This window comes from Mus caroli, chromosome 14 (assembly GCF_900094665.2).
Source record: "Mus caroli chromosome 14, CAROLI_EIJ_v1.1, whole genome shotgun sequence".
NCBI lineage: Eukaryota > Metazoa > Chordata > Mammalia > Rodentia > Muridae > Mus > Mus caroli.
Genome location: NC_034583.1, coordinates 24046117 through 24068837, shown reverse-complemented (window position 1 = coordinate 24068837; position 22721 = coordinate 24046117). Strand labels below are relative to the sequence as shown.

Below are 22721 nucleotides of genomic sequence, written 5' to 3'. Positions count from 1 at the left end.
CTTCCCACCCGTCCTCCAGTGCCTCCAGAGCTTAGAAACAAACAAGCTGGGCATGGACCTGCATCCCTGCACTCAGGAGGCTGAGCTAGAGGATCACAAGCTCAGAGCCACTCTGAGCTATGTAGTGAGCCTGAGGTAACTGTGTCTCAAAACAAGCAAGGGCAGGTATAGGCTCAGATACCTTCCTAACTCTCCATGTTTCTGTAAGATGGCAGGTTTTACAGGGTTAGTACAGACTTGGCGCATTTATCATAGTCGATATACAGAAGCTGCACCGTGCTGAAGTATTAGGAACGAAAGCATTGTCTTTCCTTTGTATAGTTAACTCACCAGAAGATTTTAGAGATAAAAAACATCATTTAACTAGGAAGAAGAAAGTAATATCACATCACTCAGGCATTATTTTGCATTTGAATTTTCTTCTGAACTATAGAAAAGTACAGCCAGCCAGTCTGAATAATCCAAGAAATTAGCTAACAACGTTGACTACAAATTTAAGACATGGTACTTAAAATAATTTATAGTGACCTAAGACGGAAGGGCAAGGCAGGAGGTGAATGGGAAGCACGTGTGACTGGAACACTTGGGGTTATGGCGCCCTCGGTTGAGCCTTCTGATAGCTTCTGTGTCTGTCTTCCCACCTGTAGGATACAGATCTCACAGTTAAACTTTACAGTGCCACTGCAGGATTTGTATAAATAGTAAGCATGGGGAGTTTTTGTGGTTTTGATTTAATATACATACTGAAAAATAAAAAGCCAGTTTATGCTTTAAACAGCTGGTTTACCTTCATAATACTTGCTTCTTGTATAATATTTATAAATTTATATAAGAAAATACCTAAGTACAACTAAGGCATGCATATTTTCTGGATATAACATAGTAATTGAACAATTTTTCTTTGTTCCGTTATTTCAGAGTAAAGATGGGAAAACCCCACTACATATGACTGCCCTCCACGGTAGATTCTCCAGATCACAAACCATTATCCAGAGTGGTAAAAAGTATTTCTGTTTGTTTCTTTTATTTCTTCAATGAAGTTTGGGAAGTTTTTTGTCGTTGTTGTTTGTTTTGTTTTATTTTTGTTTGTTTGGCTTTCCCTTTTTGTTATCCACAAAGTGAATGGCACTGTGGAATTGCTATAGCAGTGTGTATACAGTTAAGATTTTATTTCAGATTTCTTGAAAATCAGCACAGGATAAAATACTATGAATATATGTCATTCAGATATTTCTATTCTTCTGAATTATTTATTTCCTTTCTTTCTCACTTGAGGCAGTAGCAGGGAGGAATCTCCCTACATAGCTTTGGCTGACCTTGAATTTATAGTCCTCTTACCACATGTACCGCCTTGCTGTGAATTTTTATTTTTTTCCTCATTATTGCTAATTGGAAAACTACCTTTCTACATGTAGTATATATTAACATGAACTTTGTTGCATTTTCACTTTTCCCTGTTTAAATGCGTTTTGAACTCTTGTTAGGGTTTTATTTATTTTCTTCACTTTATTCTCTTGTGTTTGAATTAGTACTAGGCAAACTAAACTTTTAAATAATTGTATGGCTATTAATGTAAATCTGTTTCTCAAACTACATTCCAAAGAACTGTTTGTTAATCATCCTTAAGATGTTTTTTTGCTCATTTTAAATTTTTATTTTATGTACATGAATATTTGCCTGAAAGTCTTATCTGTGTACCACATGCATGGGGCCCATGATGACCAGAAGAAGGTGTCAAATTCCCTGGGACTTGAATTACGTATAGTTGTGAACTTCGGTGTAGGTGCTGGGAATTGAACCCAGGTCTTCTGAAAGAATATCCTGTGCTCTTAACCAGTGAGCCAGTTCTCCAGCCCCTGGTTGGCATTTAACAAACATTGTTTTATGTGTAGGTATGCTGTATGTGTGTAGGAAAGAGTGTGTGGAAGACAAGTATACAAGTGCCTGCCATTGTGGACATGTAGGGATCAGAGGGCAACCTCAGATGTTAGGCCTTACCTCTCCCTTGTTTAAGATAGACAGGATATTAGCTCCAGATTGTCAGGCCCGCGGACTTCCAGGGATTCTCGTTCCCATCTCCCAACTCATCCTATGAGCATTTAACTTACAGATAGGAACTAGCATACCCAACGTTACATGTGTTCTGTTCCTCATGTTTAATGGCAGGCATTTTGCCTACTGAGCCTCAAGAACCTCTTTGTTAGCTTCTTGTTGCTAAAATTCTGCAAGGGGGGAAAGCTCATGATCCAAAACTTTGGAAAGTACTGTAAGCAGTTGTCTTCATGAAGCATACATAGGATTGCTGGAAAGTGCTGCTCTAAAGCAGTGTTGTTAGCCTAGTGGTCTCTAGACTCATTGCACCCTAGAACCCTTCTGTTGATTTAAATATGTTTAAATCCTATACTCAATAAAACTTGTAACTATATAGTTGGTAACTCCAGTTAATATGTTGTCCATTACTTTATGCTTAAACAACATTTTACATTACACTGTATTTAACAGTTTTGGCCAATTTGTATATAATCTAATGTCTTACATTATGTCCTTTATTGCAGGAGCTGTAATAGACTCTGAAGATAAGAATGGGAACACCCCTTTGCATATAGCAGCCCGGTATGGCCATGAGCTTCTAATCAACACTCTAATTACAAGTGGTGCTGACACTGCAAAGTAAGTAGTGTTGCAGGAGTGCTGATGGCTGTGCGGAGAGCAGCCAGTGAGCTAGAGTGGAAGTGGGGATTCTTCCTCAGCAGTGGAGTGGGTGGGTGCCTGGCTTTTCTTTACCTTTTGTTTTTGACACTGATAGGTTTAAAAGGTTTTATGTCTAATTTTATTTGATTAGTCAGTATGACATGTTTTTATATTTGTTTCTTTTTCCTCCAATATACATAATATAAAGTTTTGATAAGAAATTTAACTTTTATCCTCTTGTTTTCAAACTAGAAGTTCTAAAAATTGTACACACTCGAATGCTTTTTTTCGTGGACCAGCTGTAGACAGTGGTTACAGACTAACGTGCAGAGCCCAGGAATTCCCTAGTTGCTGGTACAGAGTGGTCCCAACCCCGACTTCTTTAATTAGTAAAGTTTACTCTTAATTGTTTTACATATTAAAGTTGCCCTATACATTTTTAAAGTATGAATTATTTTGCGCATATTCTGTAAAAATCACGATCATACTCAAATTGGTGTTTCCAAGTCCTGTATATCATGTTATATGTACTTGTGAGCAATTGTAAGCTTTTTATATATTCATAAGTGATATGCTACTATATACATGGTCTTTGTGGTTCAGAGTATATATTAATATTTATTTAGCAATGTATATAGAGGCTTAAAAATTTTCACATTTCTGTAGATAGTTCTAGTTTAAGTTATGGGATTTAATTTTACCATCTAAGGATACATACAATATTCTTATTTACAGTTAAATTGCTCTCCAATTATCCACATAACAGAATGGCTGATGTGAGCGTTCTTGAGCATCTGACCTTGCGGAAATGGTTTTAAATGGTAGGGTGAGATGGGGCAGGAGGTCTGTTCCCTGAGCAAATACCTAGAGACATTTTGTTTGGGGAAAACAATATCAATGATATAGCTCAAAGGTGCTGCTGGGCATTCAGCATTTTACAGTGTAGACCCATAACTATGCAGTGAGTCTATAATGATGACAGTGCTGAGGTTACACAGGCAAGCCTTAGGGAACTGTAGCTGGTGATAAATTATGCTGCTTTTCAATGACTGCCCAGAGGTTTCTCTAAAGTATTAACAAGTTTCTACTCAACCAATTATCTTTTACTTAAGTGATATCTTTATAATCTATTTAAATTATTATATTTTGCATGTGTTGTAATGAAGTTTCTGTTCTATTAATTTAAGGCGTGGTATACATGGAATGTTCCCACTCCATTTGGCAGCCTTAAGTGGTTTTTCAGATTGCTGCAGGAAACTCCTTTCTTCAGGTAAGTGGAGCTCCCAGACAAGTTTGTTTGTTGTGCGTGCTTGTTTGCTTGTACTCATATTTTCTCGTCCTCTCTCCTGTTGTCACAGTTACCTCTTCAGCTCTGAGCAGTGCTTTACTGATTCCCTTTGTTAATTGGTTCATGGGGTGTGGAGTGTCCATAGAGCAGCTTTTACCCAATGATGGCAGTCTCCTCTCCTTGGCCTATTCAGCAAGACAACTTACCTGCATGTTTCATTCCTTTGGGTCTTAAAAGTCATAATAAATTAAAGTCATAGTATGAGTATCTTACAGGCTCATGGAATTATTAATCCATTACCAGTAGTACTTAGTTATAAATGCTGTAACTAGTTGGCATGGGATTTTTTAGTATCACTGCAAACTATGATCCTTAGTAAGTACATTGACTTACTCACTGTAAAAGATGTAATTAATTTTTAAGTTATTTTCTATTTCTCAGTATATAAGAAAGTTAAATATTAGCATTCCTGTTTACTGAAATAAACTAATGAGGTTTCAGTAAAAATATTATAGAGTGAGACACACTCTTCTGAGGTTTAGGGGGAAGTTGTTTTTGTTAATGTGTGTGAGATATTTTATGTGTGTAAATTCATTGTGTTTGTTTTATTTGAGTATCAGCCATGTGTATATAAAGCTGTTCATCCCCACTTAGCATGAAAAAGAATACTAAAAGTGTTCCCCAGTATGAATAATAGCCACATGGAACAAAGTACATATCCTCTTTTTAGAAGGAGGATGAGTAGAGAGTCTGTAAAGCCAAAGCTAACCTTGAACTTGCAGTTCTTCTGTTTCTGCCTCCCAAGTGCTCAGATAACAGGTGTTTACCATCATGCCTGGCTAGAGTGCTTTAGTGAGATATCTTTATACTATGCACTTATGCATTTACTTATTTAATACATAGAGTTCAGTATTTATGAAACGTTCATGTGCTTATATAACCAAAATAACATCCATTCTGGAGTATCTTTAATCCCTATAAAAGAAACGCCATTAGCATAGTATGGTATATTAACCACCTAATAGTACAATTTTTATAGAATCACCTAACAAAATCTTTTATGGCTAGCCTTTTTCACTTTATGTTCTTGACGAGTCTGTTATCAATACTTCATTTCTTTTTCTTGTTGACTATTCCCATTGCACCCTGTAGCCTTTTAGTAATTAGAATGGTTTTGTTTGCCTGCCTGCCTGCCTGCCTGTCTCCTTGTGACAGGTTTTATACCATGTTACCAAGGCTTGCCAGGGCTCAGATGATCCTCCTGCTTTCATCTTGTGTGTAGCTTGGACGATGAGACTGAAGGTGTGAGGTGTGAACCATCACTCCTGGCAGGCAGAGCCCTGCAGACAAACACTACAGGGTTGGTTGGTTTGTTTGTTTGTTTGTATAATGTTGTACATTACTATGTGGTTTTCTTTATTCATTTTGTATGTTAAGAATATATGTTTGCTTAGGGTTGAAAAGAGGAATGTGATATTTAACATTTCTTGATATACTATCTTAATGCAAAGTAAAATATCTGTAATATTATATAAGAGAAAAGATATATATTCGTTTTTATAGGATTTGACATAGACACCCCAGATGATTTTGGCAGAACCTGTCTACACGCAGCTGCAGCTGGAGGGTATGTTAATAGTATTTTCATTTCTTTTAAAAGATGCTGGGGGGGCGCGGGGGCCTTATGGAAGTCATTGTTAGAGTTTAATTTCTGAGATAGTTTGGGGTCAGTCGCTGTGGGCGGTGGGAGGCAGCAGCAGGAGCAGAGTCACGGATGCTGTCTCTTTGTTCCATTTTACTAGTCTTGAGTTGCCACAAAATAGAAACTGAACCATGGCTGGATATTAATAAAAGACAGTTCAAGGCAGCAAAAATTGTTTTTGTTTGTTTCATTTTGTTTTTTGTCTTCTTTCAACTAAGTCATACGTATTAATCAGGAAAAAACAAACCTACAAAAGGAAATGTTACTTTTTATACAAAAAACTAATTGCTAAACAAATAAAAATGTTCATGCAATGATGAGAACATCAGAAACATAATGAGTACTCTGCATAATACTATGTTATTGTGAGAGAAAAATATTGATGATGCAGTTACATCTCGGCTCAGAAGAAGAAATGTTGTGATTAGAACATTTTAGACTAAATTTTATTTAAATTATTTCAGTTCCCCAAGCCACACCCCCAGCCCCTTAGCTCTTTGAAGCAGTCTTGCTTTGTAGCCAAGGCTGCTGTACCACTCAGTCCTCTAAACCCCTGCCTCTGAAGGACTGGAATCATAAGCATGCAGTACCCTCCGTGCTTACACTTAAGTTATAATGAGAAGTACTCTGGGGAGAGCTAGTCAGTCAGTTCTGCTCGCTCAAAGCACTCTGTGGCCTTAATGCTTCGGGTAATTTAGATTTGTTTTTAAACCATTTAATTCATGATTTATCAAAAGGGACGTTTTGTGAGCATGTTATTTCTAGTGATAATTCCTTAATATTTCCTATGATTTCAAAAAACAATTGTGCTGAACCAAGGATGCTACCACGTTTAAATTGCAGAGATGAATTGAACATATATGAATCCCTTCTTTATTCTTTTAAGGTCACCAGAGGCCATTTCAGTTAAAACCTAATTTGTATGTAACTTGCCTACAGTAGAAGTCAACAGGCATGTTTTTCATTATAATATACAAAGCTGATATTGGGTTTATAAAAATCAAAGTTTGTTATAAAAATATAAAAATTTACATAACAAGCATATAAGAAGGTCCTATAATTTTAACTAAGGTTCAGTCTGAATAAATAATGATAGTATAAGAGACAGTGGGAGAAATTGACTTGCCATTATTATATGTGTTTTAAAGGTACAGGATTTTCTGTTTGTTTTTAATTCTTTTTAATTTATTGTTTTAAAACCCCCTAAATTTAAGACATTTAAATATAATTATTGGTAGAAATTTATTTAAATCCCAAGTCCAGAGTTTCTACCCTGCTTTTGGTAATTGAATTCCTGGATAAAAAACATACACAGCCTTTACATTTACAACAAGCCCTAAAAACACAATAGCTGGACAGCTGCCTACCCTCCATGCTGTTAGAATCTACTTTGCTATCATAACACCACGTTGTTACTTACTATTTACTGTGCTCCATCTGCGTTGCTCTTATCTGCAATGGCCGGCCCACATGGAGTAACGTCTTCACTCCTATCCCATGGCAGCTTCTCCTGCTCCCTCCTGAACTTTCTTCCTCTTCCTAGTCCTCCTCTCCTGCAAGCCCTGCAAGCCTGTGAAACCTAAGCCCCACCTATGTCTTCTCTGCCCAGCTATTGACTGTTGGCATCTTTATTTACCAATCACAACTAACTAGGGGCAAGGTCACTTAGCTAGCATCTATGTGTGGACTCTCTCTGGGGCAACCAGTTTTGGGGGCCCAAATTAGCATTAGAATACAAGCAGCATCAGGTTAAACCACTATTAAAAAAAAAATCTCTTAGAATCTCTTAAAAATGTGATCTTCTTTTTCTACACTAATATAATTCATTTGTTTATTTCTCATGTGCCAGTATTTATGCATATCACTTTTTAAATGCTAAATAGAATGTGAAGTAATTCTCACTTTAAAATAAGCATTTATGTTTCTTAAAGCCTACCATTTTTATCATAGAAATCACTGACAATTTTACTTTTAAAATCTTTTCTTCTTTTCTCCTGACTAGAAATTTGGAGTGCCTAAACCTTCTGCTGAATACTGGTGCAGACTTCAACAAAAAGGATAAATTTGGAAGGTAATCTGTGATTTAGCTCCTGTAGATCGAGATTAAATTTGCTTATTTAATGGCTTGCTTGACCTTTAACTGACTTCTGAAACTTAACTTTATGTGTTACACAGCATCTTTTGAGTTGTAATCATGATTACTTAAGAGTCTGAAGTAGGGCCTGGTATGTGGCTTATCATCCTCGAATGCACTGGGTTGGGTTTGCTCTCTAGCACTGCTGAAAGGAACAGAAAAAGAGCACACACATGTGCACCAGCCAGCTGAGGTCAGTGGGTTCTAACCCCAGTCTCAATCCCAGTCTTTTGATTGGGTTCTCCCTACAATCCTAGGCTCCCTCTGTCCTTTTCTTAAATCATTATTTCTTAAATTATAGATTTGTTTTATCTGTATAGGTGTTCTGCCTACTTGTATGCCTGTGTACCATACGTGCACAGTACTCATGGGGCCAAAAGAAGATACCAAACCCTTGAACCTGGAGTTCCACATCTTTGTGACCTCATCATGTGGGTGCTGAGCATTGAACCCAGGGCCTCTGGAAGAGAAGCCAGTGCTCTGAACTGCTGGGCCATCTCTCCAGCTCTCTCCCTGTTTTTCTTGATGATAATAATTGTCCTTTTCCCATAATTATAGCATGGAAATTTAAAACTTCATTGTACCAAAGTACCTTCAAAAAGCTCAAGAGTACCTAAAGCTTTTCCAAGTCATTTTTTTGTGAGAGATCCTTCTTCCCACTTCTGAAAGGCAAAAATAGGTTGCAAATATATGTGTGATTTTTCCCCCCTTCTCTTCTTAGTCACATCCATATGACCCACTGAGTACATTCTGGAGGAGAGCAGCTATAAAGGCACAAACTCTCATTGTCTAGCCTTACTGCTACTAGCACTTAGAGTAATAGCAGCTGAAGCTTCTGTTAACTGTTCCTCCTTATACCAAGAGTCAACATACAAGATACATTAAAACCATTCAGAAAAGAAGCAAATGCATCTGTTTGAAAGATGTAGATGACAGTCTAAGCACCGTGTATATCAGACAGTGTTCTGGGGAGGGTGTGAATCAGAAGATGTGTGGGTACATATTGGTGTATATGATCGTACCAGTGCAAAGGGAAAAGAAAAAGGCTTGTGTGTAGTAGGAAGTAAGAAACGAAGAGAAGAAAGCTAAATGCTGCTTGACTATACAATGCTGAGGGATAGGCTGGGTTCACATGGACAAATAAAAGGAACAAACGACCTACAAAATGAAGTTTCATAGCTAATTTTTATTTGTAATTATTTACACATTCCATGCAAAAGTAGCATAGAGAGTTTTGGTATTCTTATTGTGAGCTTAAAAGCTTTATTTCCAGGGTTAGCTACATTTTTCAAAGTCTCTGTAATAGCTCTGCATCCTGGCACGTTTCCGAATTTGGGAGGAAGATCTGTGTAAGTTCTAGGCCAGCCAGGGCTGCATAGTACATGAGGCCCTCTCTCAAACAAGCAAATTAAAAACTCTATAATATTATCCAGTAAGATAAAATAATGTTTTGCTATAATTTTCCTAAGTCAGTGTATTAGATGAGAAAAAGTGCACTGTAAGGAGCTCTGAGTTAAACTTACTATAATTTTTGTTTTTCATTTAATGAGATCACAAAATCATCTTATTTTTATCATCCTAAAATAGTTACTCATATGTTTAATAGTATTCTCTGTAATTCTAGTAATTAGTGAGAAATTAGTTTTGTTTATTCAGTTTTCAGAGATTAAACCAGTACACTAGCTCTTCTGAATAGGAAATAAGTCTATAAGACAGTGTCTCCATTATTGCTCCAGAAACTGGAATTACTGTTGAGGCCTGTGTGTGTTTGATATAGCAACTCTTCGATGCTTCTGTTTTACTCTTTGCTTTTATCACTCAAGACATGGACTGTGGGGCATTTTTGTTAATATAAGGCAAGCTTTATTAAAATGAAAGTTTTTATGTTTCTAAGCAGAATATAATAGGAGTTGTAATTGACTCAGGAGTGTAGTGGAACTAAATGTGTGGAGTAAGAGTTAGCTATGGTCTCTTTACAAATGTGTGTTCCTGACTTATCTTTCTTTTAATTTGGTCACAAAAGATCTCCACTGCACTATGCTGCTGCCAACTGCAATTACCAGTGCCTGTTTGCTCTTGTGGGATCAGGAGCAAGTGTGAATGACCTTGATGAGAGAGGCTGCACACCCCTGCACTATGCAGCTACATCTGATACAGACGGCAAGTAAGTACCACGTGAGCAAAGGAGCATTATTTTTTTTTATTGGATATTTTATTACATTTCATTTCAATTTATTTCATTTATTACATATTCATTTCATTTCATTTATTACATTTCAAATGTTATCCCCTTTCCCAGTTTCTCCTCCTGAAACTCCCTACCCATTCTCCCTCCCCCTGCTTCTGTGAGGGTGCTCACCCACTCCTACTTCCCTGCCCTGGCGTTCCCCTACAATGGGGCATCGAAGCTTCGCAGGTCCAAGGGCCTGTCCTCCCCTTGATGTCCAACAAGGCCATCCTCTGCTACATATGCAGCTGAAGCCATGGGTACTCTTTGGTTGGACATTTGGTCCCTGGGAGCTCTAGGGGGTCTGGTTGGTTGATATTGTTGTTCTTACTATGGGGTTGCAAACCGCATCAGCTCCTTCAGATCTTTCTCTAACCTTCTTCACTGGGGATCCCATGCTCAGTCCAATGGTTTGGTTGGCTTCAAGCATCCGCCTCTGTATTTGTCAGGATCTGACAGAGCCTCTCAGGAGACAGCTATATCAGGCTCCTGTCAGCAAGCACTTTTTGGCATCTACAGTAGTTTCTGGGTTTAGTGATTGTATATGGGATGGATCCCCAGGTGGGGCAGTCTCTGCTACACAATTTGTCTCTGTAACTCCTTTCATGGGTATTTTGTTCCCCCTTCTAAGAAGAATTGAAGTATCCACACTTTGGTCCTCCTTCTTCTTGAGTTTGATGTGGTTTGTGAATTATATTTTGGGTATTCTGAGCTTCTGGGCGGGCTAATAATCCACTTATCAGTGAGTACATATCATGTGTGTACTTTTGTGATTGGTTTACCTCACTCAGGATGATATCCTCCAGCTCTATCTATTTGCTTAAAATTTTCATAAATTCATTGTTTTTAATAGCGGAGTAGTACTCCATTGTGTAAATGTACCACATTTTCTGTATCCATTCCTCTGTTGAGGGACAGCTGGGTTCTTTCCAGCTTCTGGCTATTATAAATAAGGCTGCTATGAACATAGTAGAGCATGTGTCCTTATTACATGTTGGAGCATCTTTTGGGTATATGCCCAGGAATGATATAGCTAGGTCCTCAGGTAGCACTGTGTCCAATTTTCTGAGGAACTGCCAAACTGATTTCCAGAGTGGTTGTACAAGCTTGCAATTCCACCAGCAATGGAGGAGTGTTTCTCTTTCCCCACATCCTCACCAGCATCTGCTATCACTTGAGTTTTTTATCTTAGCCATTCTGACTGGCGTAAGGTGGAATCTCAGGGTTGTTTTGATTTGCATTTCCCTGATGACTAGGGATGTTGCACATTTCTTTAGGTTCTTCCTGGCTATTTAGTATTCCTCAGAGAATTCTTTATTTAGATCTGTACCCCATTTTTAATAGGGTTATTTGGTCCTCTGGAGTCTTCTTGAGTTCTTTGTATATATTGGATATTATCCCTCTATCAGTTGTAGGGTTGGTAAAGATCTTTTCCCAATCTGTTACTTGCTGGTTTGTCCTATTGACAAGTGTTCTTTGTCTTACAGAAGCTTTGCAATTGTATGAGGTTCCATTTGTCGATTGTTGATCTTAGAACATAACCCATTGGTGTTCTGTTCAAGAAATTTTCCCCTGTGCCCATGTGTTCAAGGCTCTTCCCAACTTTCTCTTCTATTAGTTTCAATGTATCTGGTTTTATGTGAGGGTCTTTAATCCTCTTGGACTTGAGCTTTGTACAAAGAGATAACAATAGATCAATTTGCATTCCTCTTCATGCTGACCTCCAGGTGAACCAGCACCATTTGTTGAATTTCTTTTGTTTACTGGATGGTTTTAGCTCCTTTGTCAAAGATCAAGTGTCCATAGGTGTGTGATTTCATTTCTGGGTCTTCAGTTCTATTCCATTGATCAACATGTCTATATCTGTACCAATACCATGCAGTTTTTAATCACTATTACTCTGTAACACAGCCTGAGGTCAGGCATGGTGATTCCCCCAGAGGTTCTTTTATTGTGGAGAAGAGTTTTTACTATCCTGGGTTTTTTATTGTTCCAAATGGATTTGCAAATTGCTCTTTCTTGTTCTATGAAGAATTGAGTTGGAATTTTGATGGGGATTGAATCTATAGATTGCTTTCAGCAACATGGCCATTTTTACTATATCAATCCTGCCAATCCATGAGCATGGGTGATCTTTCCATCTTCTGAGATCTTCTTTGATTTCTTTCTTCAGAGACTTGAAGTTCTTGTCATATAGATCTTTTACTTGCTTGGTTAGAGTCACACCAATTGTTTGTGACTATTGTGAAGGGTGTTGTTTCCCTAATTTCTTTCTCAGCCTGTTTATCCTTTGAGTAGAAGGCAGCCACTGATCTGATTGAGTTAATTTTATATCCAGCTACTTTGCTGAAATTGTTTATCATATTTAAGAGTTTTCTGGTGGAATTTTTGGGGTCACTTAAATAAACTATCATATCATCTGCAAATAGTGATAGTTTGACTTCTTCCTTTCCAATTTGTATCCCTTTCACCTCTTTTTGTTGTCTAATTGCTCTGGCTAGGACTTTGAGTACTATATTGAACAGGTAGGGAGTGGGCAGCCTTGTCTAGTCCTTGATTTTAGTGGAATTGTTTCAAGTTTCTCTCCATTTAGTTTGATGTTGGCTACTGGTTTGCTGTATATTGCTTTTACAATGTTTAGGTATGGGCCTTGAATTCCTGGTCTTTCTAAGACTTTTAACATGAAGAGATGTTGAATTCTGTCAAATGCTTTCTCAGCATCTAATGAAATGATCTTGTGGGTTTTTTTCTTTGAGTTTGTTTATATAGTGGATTTCATTGATGAATTTCCATATATTGAACCATCCCAGCATCCCATCCCTGGAATGAAGCCTATTTGATCATGATGAATGATCGTTTTGATGTGTAAGTGAAATTGGTCTGAAGTTCTTTCTTTTTTTGGGTCTTTGTATGGTTTAGGTATGAGCATAATTGTGGCTTCATAGAACGAATTGGGTAGTATTCCTTCTGTTTCTATTTTGTGGAACAGTTTAAAGAGTATTGGTATTAGGTCTTCTTTGAAGGTCTGATAGAATTCTGCATAAACCCATCTCGTCCTGGGGTTATTTGTTTGTTTGTTTTTTGTTAGGGAGACTTTTAATGACTGCTTCTATTTCTTTAGGGGTTAAAGGCTGTTTAGATGGTTTATCTGATCCTGATTTAACTTCGGTACTTGGTACCTGGTATCTGTCTTTAAAATTGTCCATTTTGTCCAGATTTTCCAGTGTTGTTGTGTATGGTCATTTGTAGTAGGATCTGATGAGTTGGGTTTTTTGGGTTTTTTTTTTTTTTTTTTGATTTTTCAAGACCGGGTTTCTCTGTGTATCTCTGGCTGTCCTGGAACTCACTTTGTAGACCAGGCTGGCCTCGAACTCAGAAATCTGCCTGCCTCTGCCTCCCAAGTGCTGGGATTAAAGGCGTGTGCCACCACTGCCCGGCTTGATGAGTTTTTTAATTTCCTCGGTTTCTGTTGTTATGTCTCCCTTTTCATTTCTGATTTTGTTAATTTGGATACTATCTCTGTATTTTCTGGTTAGTCTGGCTAAGGGTTTATCTATCTTGTTGATTTCCTCAAAGCACTAGCTCCTGCTTTTGTTGATTCTTTGTATAGTTATTTTTGTTTCTCCTTGTTTGATTTTAGCCCTGCGTTTGATTATTTCCTGCCATCTATTCCTCTTGGGTGTGTTTGCTTCTTTTTGTTCTACAGCTTTCAGGTGTGTTCTCAAGCTGCTAGTGTGTGCTCTCTCTAGTTTCTTTTTGGAGGCACTCGAAGCTGTGAGCTTTCCTCTTAGCACTGCTTTCATTGTTACCACTGTCTCATTGTCCCATAAGTTTGGATATGTTGTTTCATTTTCATTAAATTCTAAAACTTCTTTAATTTCTTTATTTCTTCCTTGACCAAGTTATCATTGAGTAGAGTGTTGTTATCATTGAGTCGAGTGTTATTCAGCTTCCGCGTGTATGAGTGCTTTCCATTGTTTTTGTTATTGAAGACCAGCCTTAGTCTGTGATGATCTGATAGGATACATGGGATTATTTCAATCTTCTTGTATTGGTTAAGGCCTGTTTTGTGACTGATTATATGGGCAGTTTTAGAGAAGGTGCCATGAGGTGCTGAGAAGGCATATTCTTTTGTTTTAGGATGAAATGTTCTTTAGATATCTGTTAAATCCATTTGTTTCATAACTTCTGTTAGTTTCAATGTGCCTCTGTTTAGTTTGTGCTTCCGTGATTTGTCCACTGATGAGACTGGGGTGTTGAAGTCTCCCACTATTATTGTGTGAGGTGTAATGTTTGCTTTGAGCTTTAGTAAAGTGTCTTTAATGAATGTGGGTGCCCTTGCATTTCAGCATAGATGTTCAGAATTGCGAGTTCATCTTGCTAGATTCTTCCTTTCTTTGATCAGTATGAAGTATCCTTCCTTATCTTTTTTGATAATTTTTGGTTGAAAGTCAATCATATTCGATATTAAAATGTCTACTCCAGCTTGTTTCTTGGGACCATTTACTTGAAAAATTGTTTTCCATCCGTCAGTCTGTGTCTTTTTATTGGGGAATTGAGTCCATTGATGTTAAGAGATATTAAGGAAAAGTGATTGTTGCTTCTTGTGATTTTTTGTTCTTAGATGTGGAATTATGTTTGTGTGGCTATCTTCTTTTGGTTTTGTTGAAAGATTACTTTCTTGCTTTATCTAGGGTGTAGTTTCCCTCCTTGTGTTGGTGTTTTCCATCTATTATCCTTTGTATGGCTGGATTTGTGGAAAGATATTGTGTAAATTTGGTTTTGTCGTGGAGTATCTTGGTTTCTCCATCTATGATAATTGAGAGTTTTGCTGGATATAGTAGCCTGGGCTGGCATTTGTGTTCTCCTAGGGTGGTCTGTATGACATCTACCCAGGATCTTCTGGCTTTTATAAAGAGTCTTTTTTGAGAGGTCTGATGTGATTCTTTATATTTTACTTGACCTTTTACCCCTTACAGCTTTTAATATTCTTTCTTTGTTTTGTGTGTTTGGAGTTTTGATTATTATGTGACTGGAGGAATTTCTTTTCTGGTCCAGTCTATTTGGAGTTCTGTGGGCTTCTTGTATGTGCATGGTCATATCTTTCTTTAAGTTAGGGAAGTTTTCTTCTATAATTTTGTTGGAGATTTTTATTGGTCCTTTGGGAATCTTCACTCACTTCTATATCTATTATCCTTAGGTTTGGTCTTCTCATTGTGTCCTGGATTTCCTGGATGTTTTGGGTTAGGAGCTTTTTGCATTTTGTATTTTCTTTGACTGTCAGTGTTTTCTATGGTATCTTCTGCACCTGAAATTCTCTCTTCTATCTCTTGTATTCTTTTAGTGATGCTTTCATCTATGACTCCTTATCTCTTTCCAAGGTTTTCTATCTTCAGGATTGTCTCCCTTTGTTATTTCTTTATTGCTTTTCTTTCCATTTTTAGATCCTGAAAGGTTTTGTTCAATTCTTTTCACCTGTTTGGCTGTGTTTTCTAGTAATTCTTTAAGGGATTTTTGTGTTTCCTCTTTAAAGGCTTCTGCCTGTTTACCTGTGTCCTCCTGTATTTCTTTAAGGGAATTATTTATGTTGTTTAAGTCCTTTCTCATCATCATGAGATGTGATTTTAAGTTAGAATCTTGCTTTTCCAGTGTGTTGGGGTATCCAGGACTTGCTGTGGTGGGAGAACTGGGTTCTGATGGTACCAAGTAGCCGTGGTTTTGGTATTAGCTAGTTGGTCTTGTTGTCTCTGTCTGGAGTCTGTCCTTTCTGTGAGCCTGTGATCTTAGGTATGTCAGCACTCCTGGGAGACCATCTCTCTCGGGATTTGGGTCCAGAGAGCTGTGCCACAGGGTTAACTCCAGGGTGCAGGTAGAGACTGGAAGGATCCTGTCCCCAGTTGCTCTCCGGTTCCTGAGCTCTGTGGTCTCCTGGTGGTTCCCTGTTTGGCCAGCTATTGGAGCAAAAGTGTTCATCTCACCTGTTAACTTAGGAGTGACAGAAAAGCGTTATTATTTCTACAAATTGGCATTTTTGTATGGGAACTGTTTTACTGCAAGTGTTTATTTCCTTTATGTATTTTTATTATCATCCCTGAATCTACAGTTTATAAAATAAATACATTTCATAATTATTACTAAATTCTAGCTATTGCTGTCTTCCAAGTATCTGGTCTTTACTTGAAAAATCTGGTAGTCTTTTTTCATTCTTCCTGCAAAACAGTATTTGTTTATTTGGTTTATGACTTGTGGTTTTTCTCATTTCAGAGTTTCTCTATGTAGTGTAGCCCTGGCTGTCCTGAAACTCATTCTATAAAAAAAAAAAAAGAACTGAGGATTAGCATCACAATGTGTATGCCTACACACAGACACACATAGTTAAAAATAAAAGTGGGGTGGTTTTTTTGTTTTTTTTTTAAATACGGAGCTAAGGTATCAAGGACTATATTGCTAGGTAGTGGTGTTGCTTGCCTTTAATCCCAGTACTTGGGAGCCAGAAGCAGGCCTGCCTATGCATTTGAAGCTAGCCTGGTCTCCAAAATGAGTTCCAACACAGCCAAACCCTGTCTCAAAAACAAACAAAAATTATAACCTGATTCTAGCCATCTTATGGTTGTATATTGAGCCTTACTATCTGAATGAGTGAATAACACCACTCACACCTACTTACTCACATACACCTTCGGCCTGATTGTATCCCAGAGGAAGGAATGGAGTTGGCAGTCAGTCAGTATTCAAAGACCCCTTTGGACCAAGTTTTAGCAAGTCCAGTTTAGTCTCTGAATGATCAGAAACCGTGCTTCCGTCTAATGTTAATAGACAACAGTTTACAGATCTCTTGTGTAGGCTTAGCAGCTCATAAAGCAGTATGCCAGCTCTAATTTGAATAATACCAAGTTGGTAAAGCATTTTTGAATTTTATGTTGTTAGAAGCCTTGTACCTTGATTTATCAAACATGAAAGCATTAGTAGTTTTATAGTTAAATAGAACTTTTATACATTAATTTTGCCTGTACTTTGAAACAAAATTAAGACTTTAGCGATTTAGACCAAGTTAAGAAAATATTACTTATAAGAAACACACTTATCTGATTGCAAATGTATCTTACATATATAATATCCCTATTGCATAAGACTAGTGGTCATTTAGACATCTTCCTAAATAGTTATATAAATGGGTCCTTTCATTGTTAAAAGCCTGACAAAATTAACAATACAAAATAACAACCAAAGCAAAAAGCTATTACAGCTTGGATATAATATTTATATTACATAGTCATGGGTATCAAAATATTCATTACAAGAATAATTGCCAGTATTTAATCATTGGCTTAAAATGTAGGTGAAAGGCTAGGTGTGGTAGGAGGCAAAGGCAGGAGGATTTCCTAAGTTCAAACTGGCCTAGTCTGCATAGAGAGTTCCAGGACAGCCAGAACTCTAGAGAGTTCTTGGTAGAGAGACCTTGTATACATACATACATACATACATACATACATACATACATGCATGCATACATATGTATCTTGTCCCAAATGAATGTAGGTGGATTAGTATATAAAAATACATTTGATATTAAGGTATAAAATCTAATGTAAAGCTCCACAGCTTCCATTCCACATTCTTATTCTTTCTGTATAAAAAAGGTTATTGAGTTTTATTCATTGTCTTTGGATCTGGTTAATTTTGGCATGTGATTTTTTTTTTAATTGTTGCAGTTTTTTTATAATAAATATTTAAGTGTAAATTTTAAAAGCTTCCTTTTGATGTTCCTTCACATAGGTGCCTGGAATACTTACTAAGAAATGATGCCAACCCAGGGATCCGGGACAAACAAGGCTATAATGCAGTTCACTACTCAGCTGCATATGGTCACCGTCTGTGTCTTCAACTGGTAAGATTCTGAACTCTCTTACAGGACTAGTGGGAGGTTTTAATTTGACTACATGATCCAGAAAACATTCAGTTTTGTTCTTTAACGTTTTCATGCTCCATTTACCTCTTAAATTCATGGTTGTTTCAGTAAGATAACTCTTCTCTTTTCATTTTAAAAAATGAAAAAAAAAAATGTCACTGATCCCTGTGTGGTGGCATATACCTATAATCTTGATCGTTGAGAAGCTAAAGCAGGAATTTTGTGAATGCTAGGCTAGCCTGTGCTGCAGTGAGCTGTTGTCTAAATGATGGAGTATTTAATCTTTTGAGGGAAGTCAGGCACAGCAGTGTTCCCTTGCAGTCCTAATTGCGAGGCTGAGGAAGGACACTGCCTTGAGTCCAGGCCAACATACTGAGACACTTCCTCAACCAAACAAACCAACAAGCAACAAGAACAAAACCAGATAAAGCTCTGAAGAAGGCTCCTGAAGTGGTGGTGTATTTCTTGAGACAGTCACACATAACCAGGCTGGCCTGGAACAAGCTGTCTAACTGAGGATGACCTTGACTCTTTGTTCCTGCACCTCCTGAATTCAAGCACGCACCATCACAGCACAGCTAGTCTATATGATACAGCGGGTCACAGAAACACTCACGTACTGCTGGCCTCAAGAGCCGCCTAATACAAATGCAAGATTATTAACTTAGCTAATAGGAGTTTACAAATAGTTCAGATGATTATGATTTGATTTGGTTTAATTGAACTGTACTAGTTCATTTCATAAGGAAATGATACTGTAGACAAATGTAAATAAAATATGTGAGTCAACCATCAAGTGTTGTTTATTAGAAATAAAATAGAAAGTTGTAAGCTCTGAAAAAAAAATAAAAGATCCACCTAATAGTCAACATCTAGGTCTATTGCGTTTACTTCTATCATTTTAAATACAGATTTTCCATAGTTCTTTTAAAGAGGTAACTATATCTTACTTGAAAAATAAAAATGAAAGCCCCTGAAAGAGTCAGATTATACCCATATGTTTAGAGACCTATGCAAGGTCCTTTCATTTCCCAGTTCTTCCTAATAAAGGAGAGTCCACCTCTGCAGAAGAAGCTTGAAGTTCAACTATGGTCTTGTTCTGGAATAGACACACCATCCCAGACCCTACTGTGCCATACTGGAAGGGAAGCAATGAGTTAAAATATACTCTTGTGTGACAGAACTTTCAGGTTATAGACATATAATAGGCATTGCTTCCTTTCAATAGAAAATAAAATTGAAGATATATAAAATGGTCAACATAAGCCAGGTGTGATGGCGCACGCCTTTAATCCCAGCACTTGGGAGGCAGAGGCAGGCAGATTTCTGAGTCAGAGGCCATCCTGGTCTACAAAGTGAGTTCCAGGACAGCCAGGGCTATACAGGGAAACCCTGTCTCGAAAAACAAAAACAACAACAACAAAAAAAGATGGTCAACATATTTAATACAGCATTTAATGTGCTACTATAAAAATAACCCATTTTCCATAGGTTACTGTAGTTCTTTAGAATAAAATCTTAGGATATGTATATAGATGTGTTGTCTACTGTAATGCCTACCTATATAAAAAACATCTTTTCTGGAGGCAAAGAAAGCATGGGTTTAAAACAAACAAAGCACTGTATCAATAAAGATGTCAAATATGTTAATATATATAAATCACTTTGTAAAATGCCATTTTTAACTTTTATTTCAGATTGCAAGTGAAACTCCTTTAGATGTTGTAAGTATCAATCAATTCCCCCAACATTCAAAAATATGCTACTACCATTCAAGATAATGTGTTTCTCTGTTCTCATTAAAACTGAAGTTAGACACTGAAGTCAAGACAGTGACAAGAGAGTGTGTTCAGTAAGGGAAGGCATTTATTTACCTGATGGAAGTGTATTTCCCCAAACTCCTAGTTAATGAAGCTCCTCTGTCTTAGTTAGGGCGTTACTGCGGTCAACAGACACCATGACCAAGGCATGTCTTTAAAAGAACAACATTTAATTGGGACTGGCTTACAGTTCAAAGGTTCAGTCCATTGTCATCAAGGTAGGAACATGGCAACATCCAGGCAGGCATGGTGCAGGAGGAGCTGAGAATTCTACATCTTCATCTGAAGGTTCCTAGCAGAAGACGGACTTCCAGGCATCTAATATAAGGGTCTCGAAGCCCACTCCCACAGTGATACACCTACTCCACCAAGGCCACACCTCCTAATAGTGCCACTCCCTGGGCCAAGCATTTACAAACCACTACATCTTACTATACTTTTGTGGCTTTCCTGGACTGTGGGCTTACTTATTGTGGTGCTCTACAGTGGATTGGAATGAGGGACGAGAGAAGTAACTGCTATGAAATATTTAAAAATATCATTCCTAACATTCTTAAATGTCTCTCTTAACTTTTAATGTCTCTTCTTTTTTCAGTTAATGGAAACCTCGGGAACAGACATGTTGAGTGATTCAGATAATAGAGCAACAATAAGCCCTTTACATTTGGCTGTAAGTACTGCCTTTATAGCCAACTTGATAGTTCTTCACTACAGATCTCCAGTATCTACTTGTGTTGTCTCAAACTAATACCCTAGACATTTGGTTATTATAGTAATTGTCATAGAATTAGAACGTTAAGAACGGGGCTGGTGAGATGGCTCAGTGGGTAAGAGCACCCGACTGCTCTTCCGAAGGTCCAGAGTTCAAATCCCAGCAACCACATGGTGGCTCACAACCATCTGTAACAAGATCTGGTGCCCTCTTCTGGAGTGTCTGAAGACATCTACAGTGTACTTACATATAATAATAAATAAATAAATCTTTAAAAAAAAAAAAAAGAACGTTAAGAACTTGTTTAGTGCATTCTTGGTTATCTGTGTCTCAATTTTCTCTAAGTGGTGGTTCTTGGCTCCCTCAAGCCCTGCTTTTAAGTGAGAAAATATTATTTTGATATGAATTTAAAATGTGCTGCCCCCATAGGAGGACTGTAATTTGTTAAGCAGATAATATACACTACCCAGTTTGTGTAAATTTTAGCAGTTGTTGGCTTGCTTATGGCCGGCTAATTGTAGATTCAGTGCTACTTCACTCACTGCTGTTGGGTGCATACTCTCCATCTTCAGATTCCTCCTGAGTGCCAGTCAAAATAAAACCCATCTTAGCTCCTCTGTACTAAAAGAATTGATTTTGAAGACAAATTTGGGTGGAGGACTTGAATTATTAGAAGACCAGGATATAGGACTAGATGTTTCTATGACCCCTGGTGTTAAGTGCAGAACTTTATTTAACAGGATCACTAGAAGTTCAGTTATACATTTGTTTCTTTTTCACACGTTCTGTAACCTTTTATCTTAATTTTCTCCTTGCATATGATCGAACACTGACATACTGAATCTTTCTGCCTCTTGCTCCTCTCCCCCACCTTAGTTATCTAAATTACCAGTAAGATTCCTGGCTTAGTTAAGATTTCTGTTGCAGTGATAAGACAGCATGACCAAAAACTAATAGGAGATTGTCTTAGCTACTGCTACTATTGCTGAGAAGAGACACCATGACCAAGGCATTTTATAGTTTCAGAGGGTGAGTCCATGACCCATGATGGCAGGGAGCATGGTGACAGGCAGGCAGGCATGGCAGTGGAGCAGTAGCTAAGAGCTCGTGTACTGATCCAAAAGCAGAGAGAAAGCAGGGCTGGGCCTGGTGTGGCTAGTCCACCATCTGGGGACCAAGCATTTCCATGTAAGTCTGTGGAAGACATTCTCATTTAAACCACGGCACAGAGGAAAGGGTTACTTTGCTTATACTTCCAGATCACAGTTTATTGTTGAAGACCCTCAGGGCAGAAATTCAAACAGCAGGAATCTGGAGGCAGAAGCTCATGCGAAGGCCATAGAGGAGTGCTGCTTACTGACTTTCACCTTTGGCTTGTTTGGCCTGCTTTCTTAGCACCCAGGACCAGCAGCCCAAGAGTAGACCCACCTGGAATGGGCTGGGCCCTCACACATCCCTAAGAAAATGCCCTGTAGGTTTGCCTGTGTATGGCAAGATCTTACTCTGGCACTTTCTCAGTCGAGGCTCACTCCTCTCAGATTACTGTAGCTTCAGTCAACTTGACAGAAAGAAAACCTAGCTAAGCACAGTGTTGCAAAGCTTTCTGCTTCCTCGTCTCCTCTACCCAGGCTTGAATTGTGAGTACTAAGTCTGAGAAGGTGAAGTCAGTATGGAGAAAGTAGCTGTAGCTCCTTTACTGTTGGTAAGAAGAAAGGCACTTTTTGAGTAGATAACTCGGTGTTTCTTGCATTGTCACTGTCAGTCATTTCTAGGCATTTGTTTGGTGCTAGATTTACTATTTGGTAGAGAATCAACAAATCGGCATCAGTGGTTCCAACAGTCTTGCCGTCTGCCATAGGCCTGTCTTACTAACTTACTGCTGTTACTGTGCTGCTCACTAACTCCACAAGTTCTTCCCTCCCCCCTCCATTACTCACAGGGCCTTGTTTTGTAGCTGAAGCTAGCCTTAAACTGACAGTCCCCCTTATCTTAGCCTCCCATGATCTGATATTACAGCCCTGTGTTCCCCATTAAATGTACTTCCTTAAGCATCTCTTAGAATGCTGTTCAATTGTGTTAGATCTCTAAAACTTTTGTGTCTTAAATGTTAAAACCATTAAGGCAATAGCTGTGTGTTTCCTCTTCTTCTGGCTGCTACTATATAAATCTGACTAAACACACAGTTCCTTCATTTTTAAGGCAATAACTGTGTGTTTCCTCCTCTTCTGGCTGCTACTA

General features: G+C 38.0%; 1 protein-coding gene across 4 annotated transcripts in view; it reads left to right on the top strand.

Annotated features, from left to right (window-relative positions):
• The window catches only part of Ankrd28 (ankyrin repeat domain 28), a 138031-nt gene that overhangs the window by 97435 nt on the left and 17875 nt on the right, over positions 1-22721 (top strand). For 3 of the 4 annotated variants that reach the window (XM_021181416.2, XM_029469317.1, XM_021181414.2), the window contains exons 9-17: positions 919-997; positions 2556-2670; positions 3879-3961; positions 5543-5606; positions 7684-7752; positions 9839-9979; positions 17819-17930; positions 19649-19675; positions 20367-20441. In XM_021181416.2, coding sequence (XP_021037075.1) covers positions 919-997; positions 2556-2670; positions 3879-3961; positions 5543-5606; positions 7684-7752; positions 9839-9979; positions 17819-17930; positions 19649-19675; positions 20367-20441 — 765 coding nt within the window. Of the gene's footprint in view, positions 1-918; positions 998-2555; positions 2675-3878; positions 3962-5542; positions 5607-7683; positions 7753-9838; positions 9980-17818; positions 17931-19648; positions 19676-20366; positions 20442-22721 lie in introns of those variants that run through there. The other variant, XM_029469318.1, reaches the window with a different exon arrangement.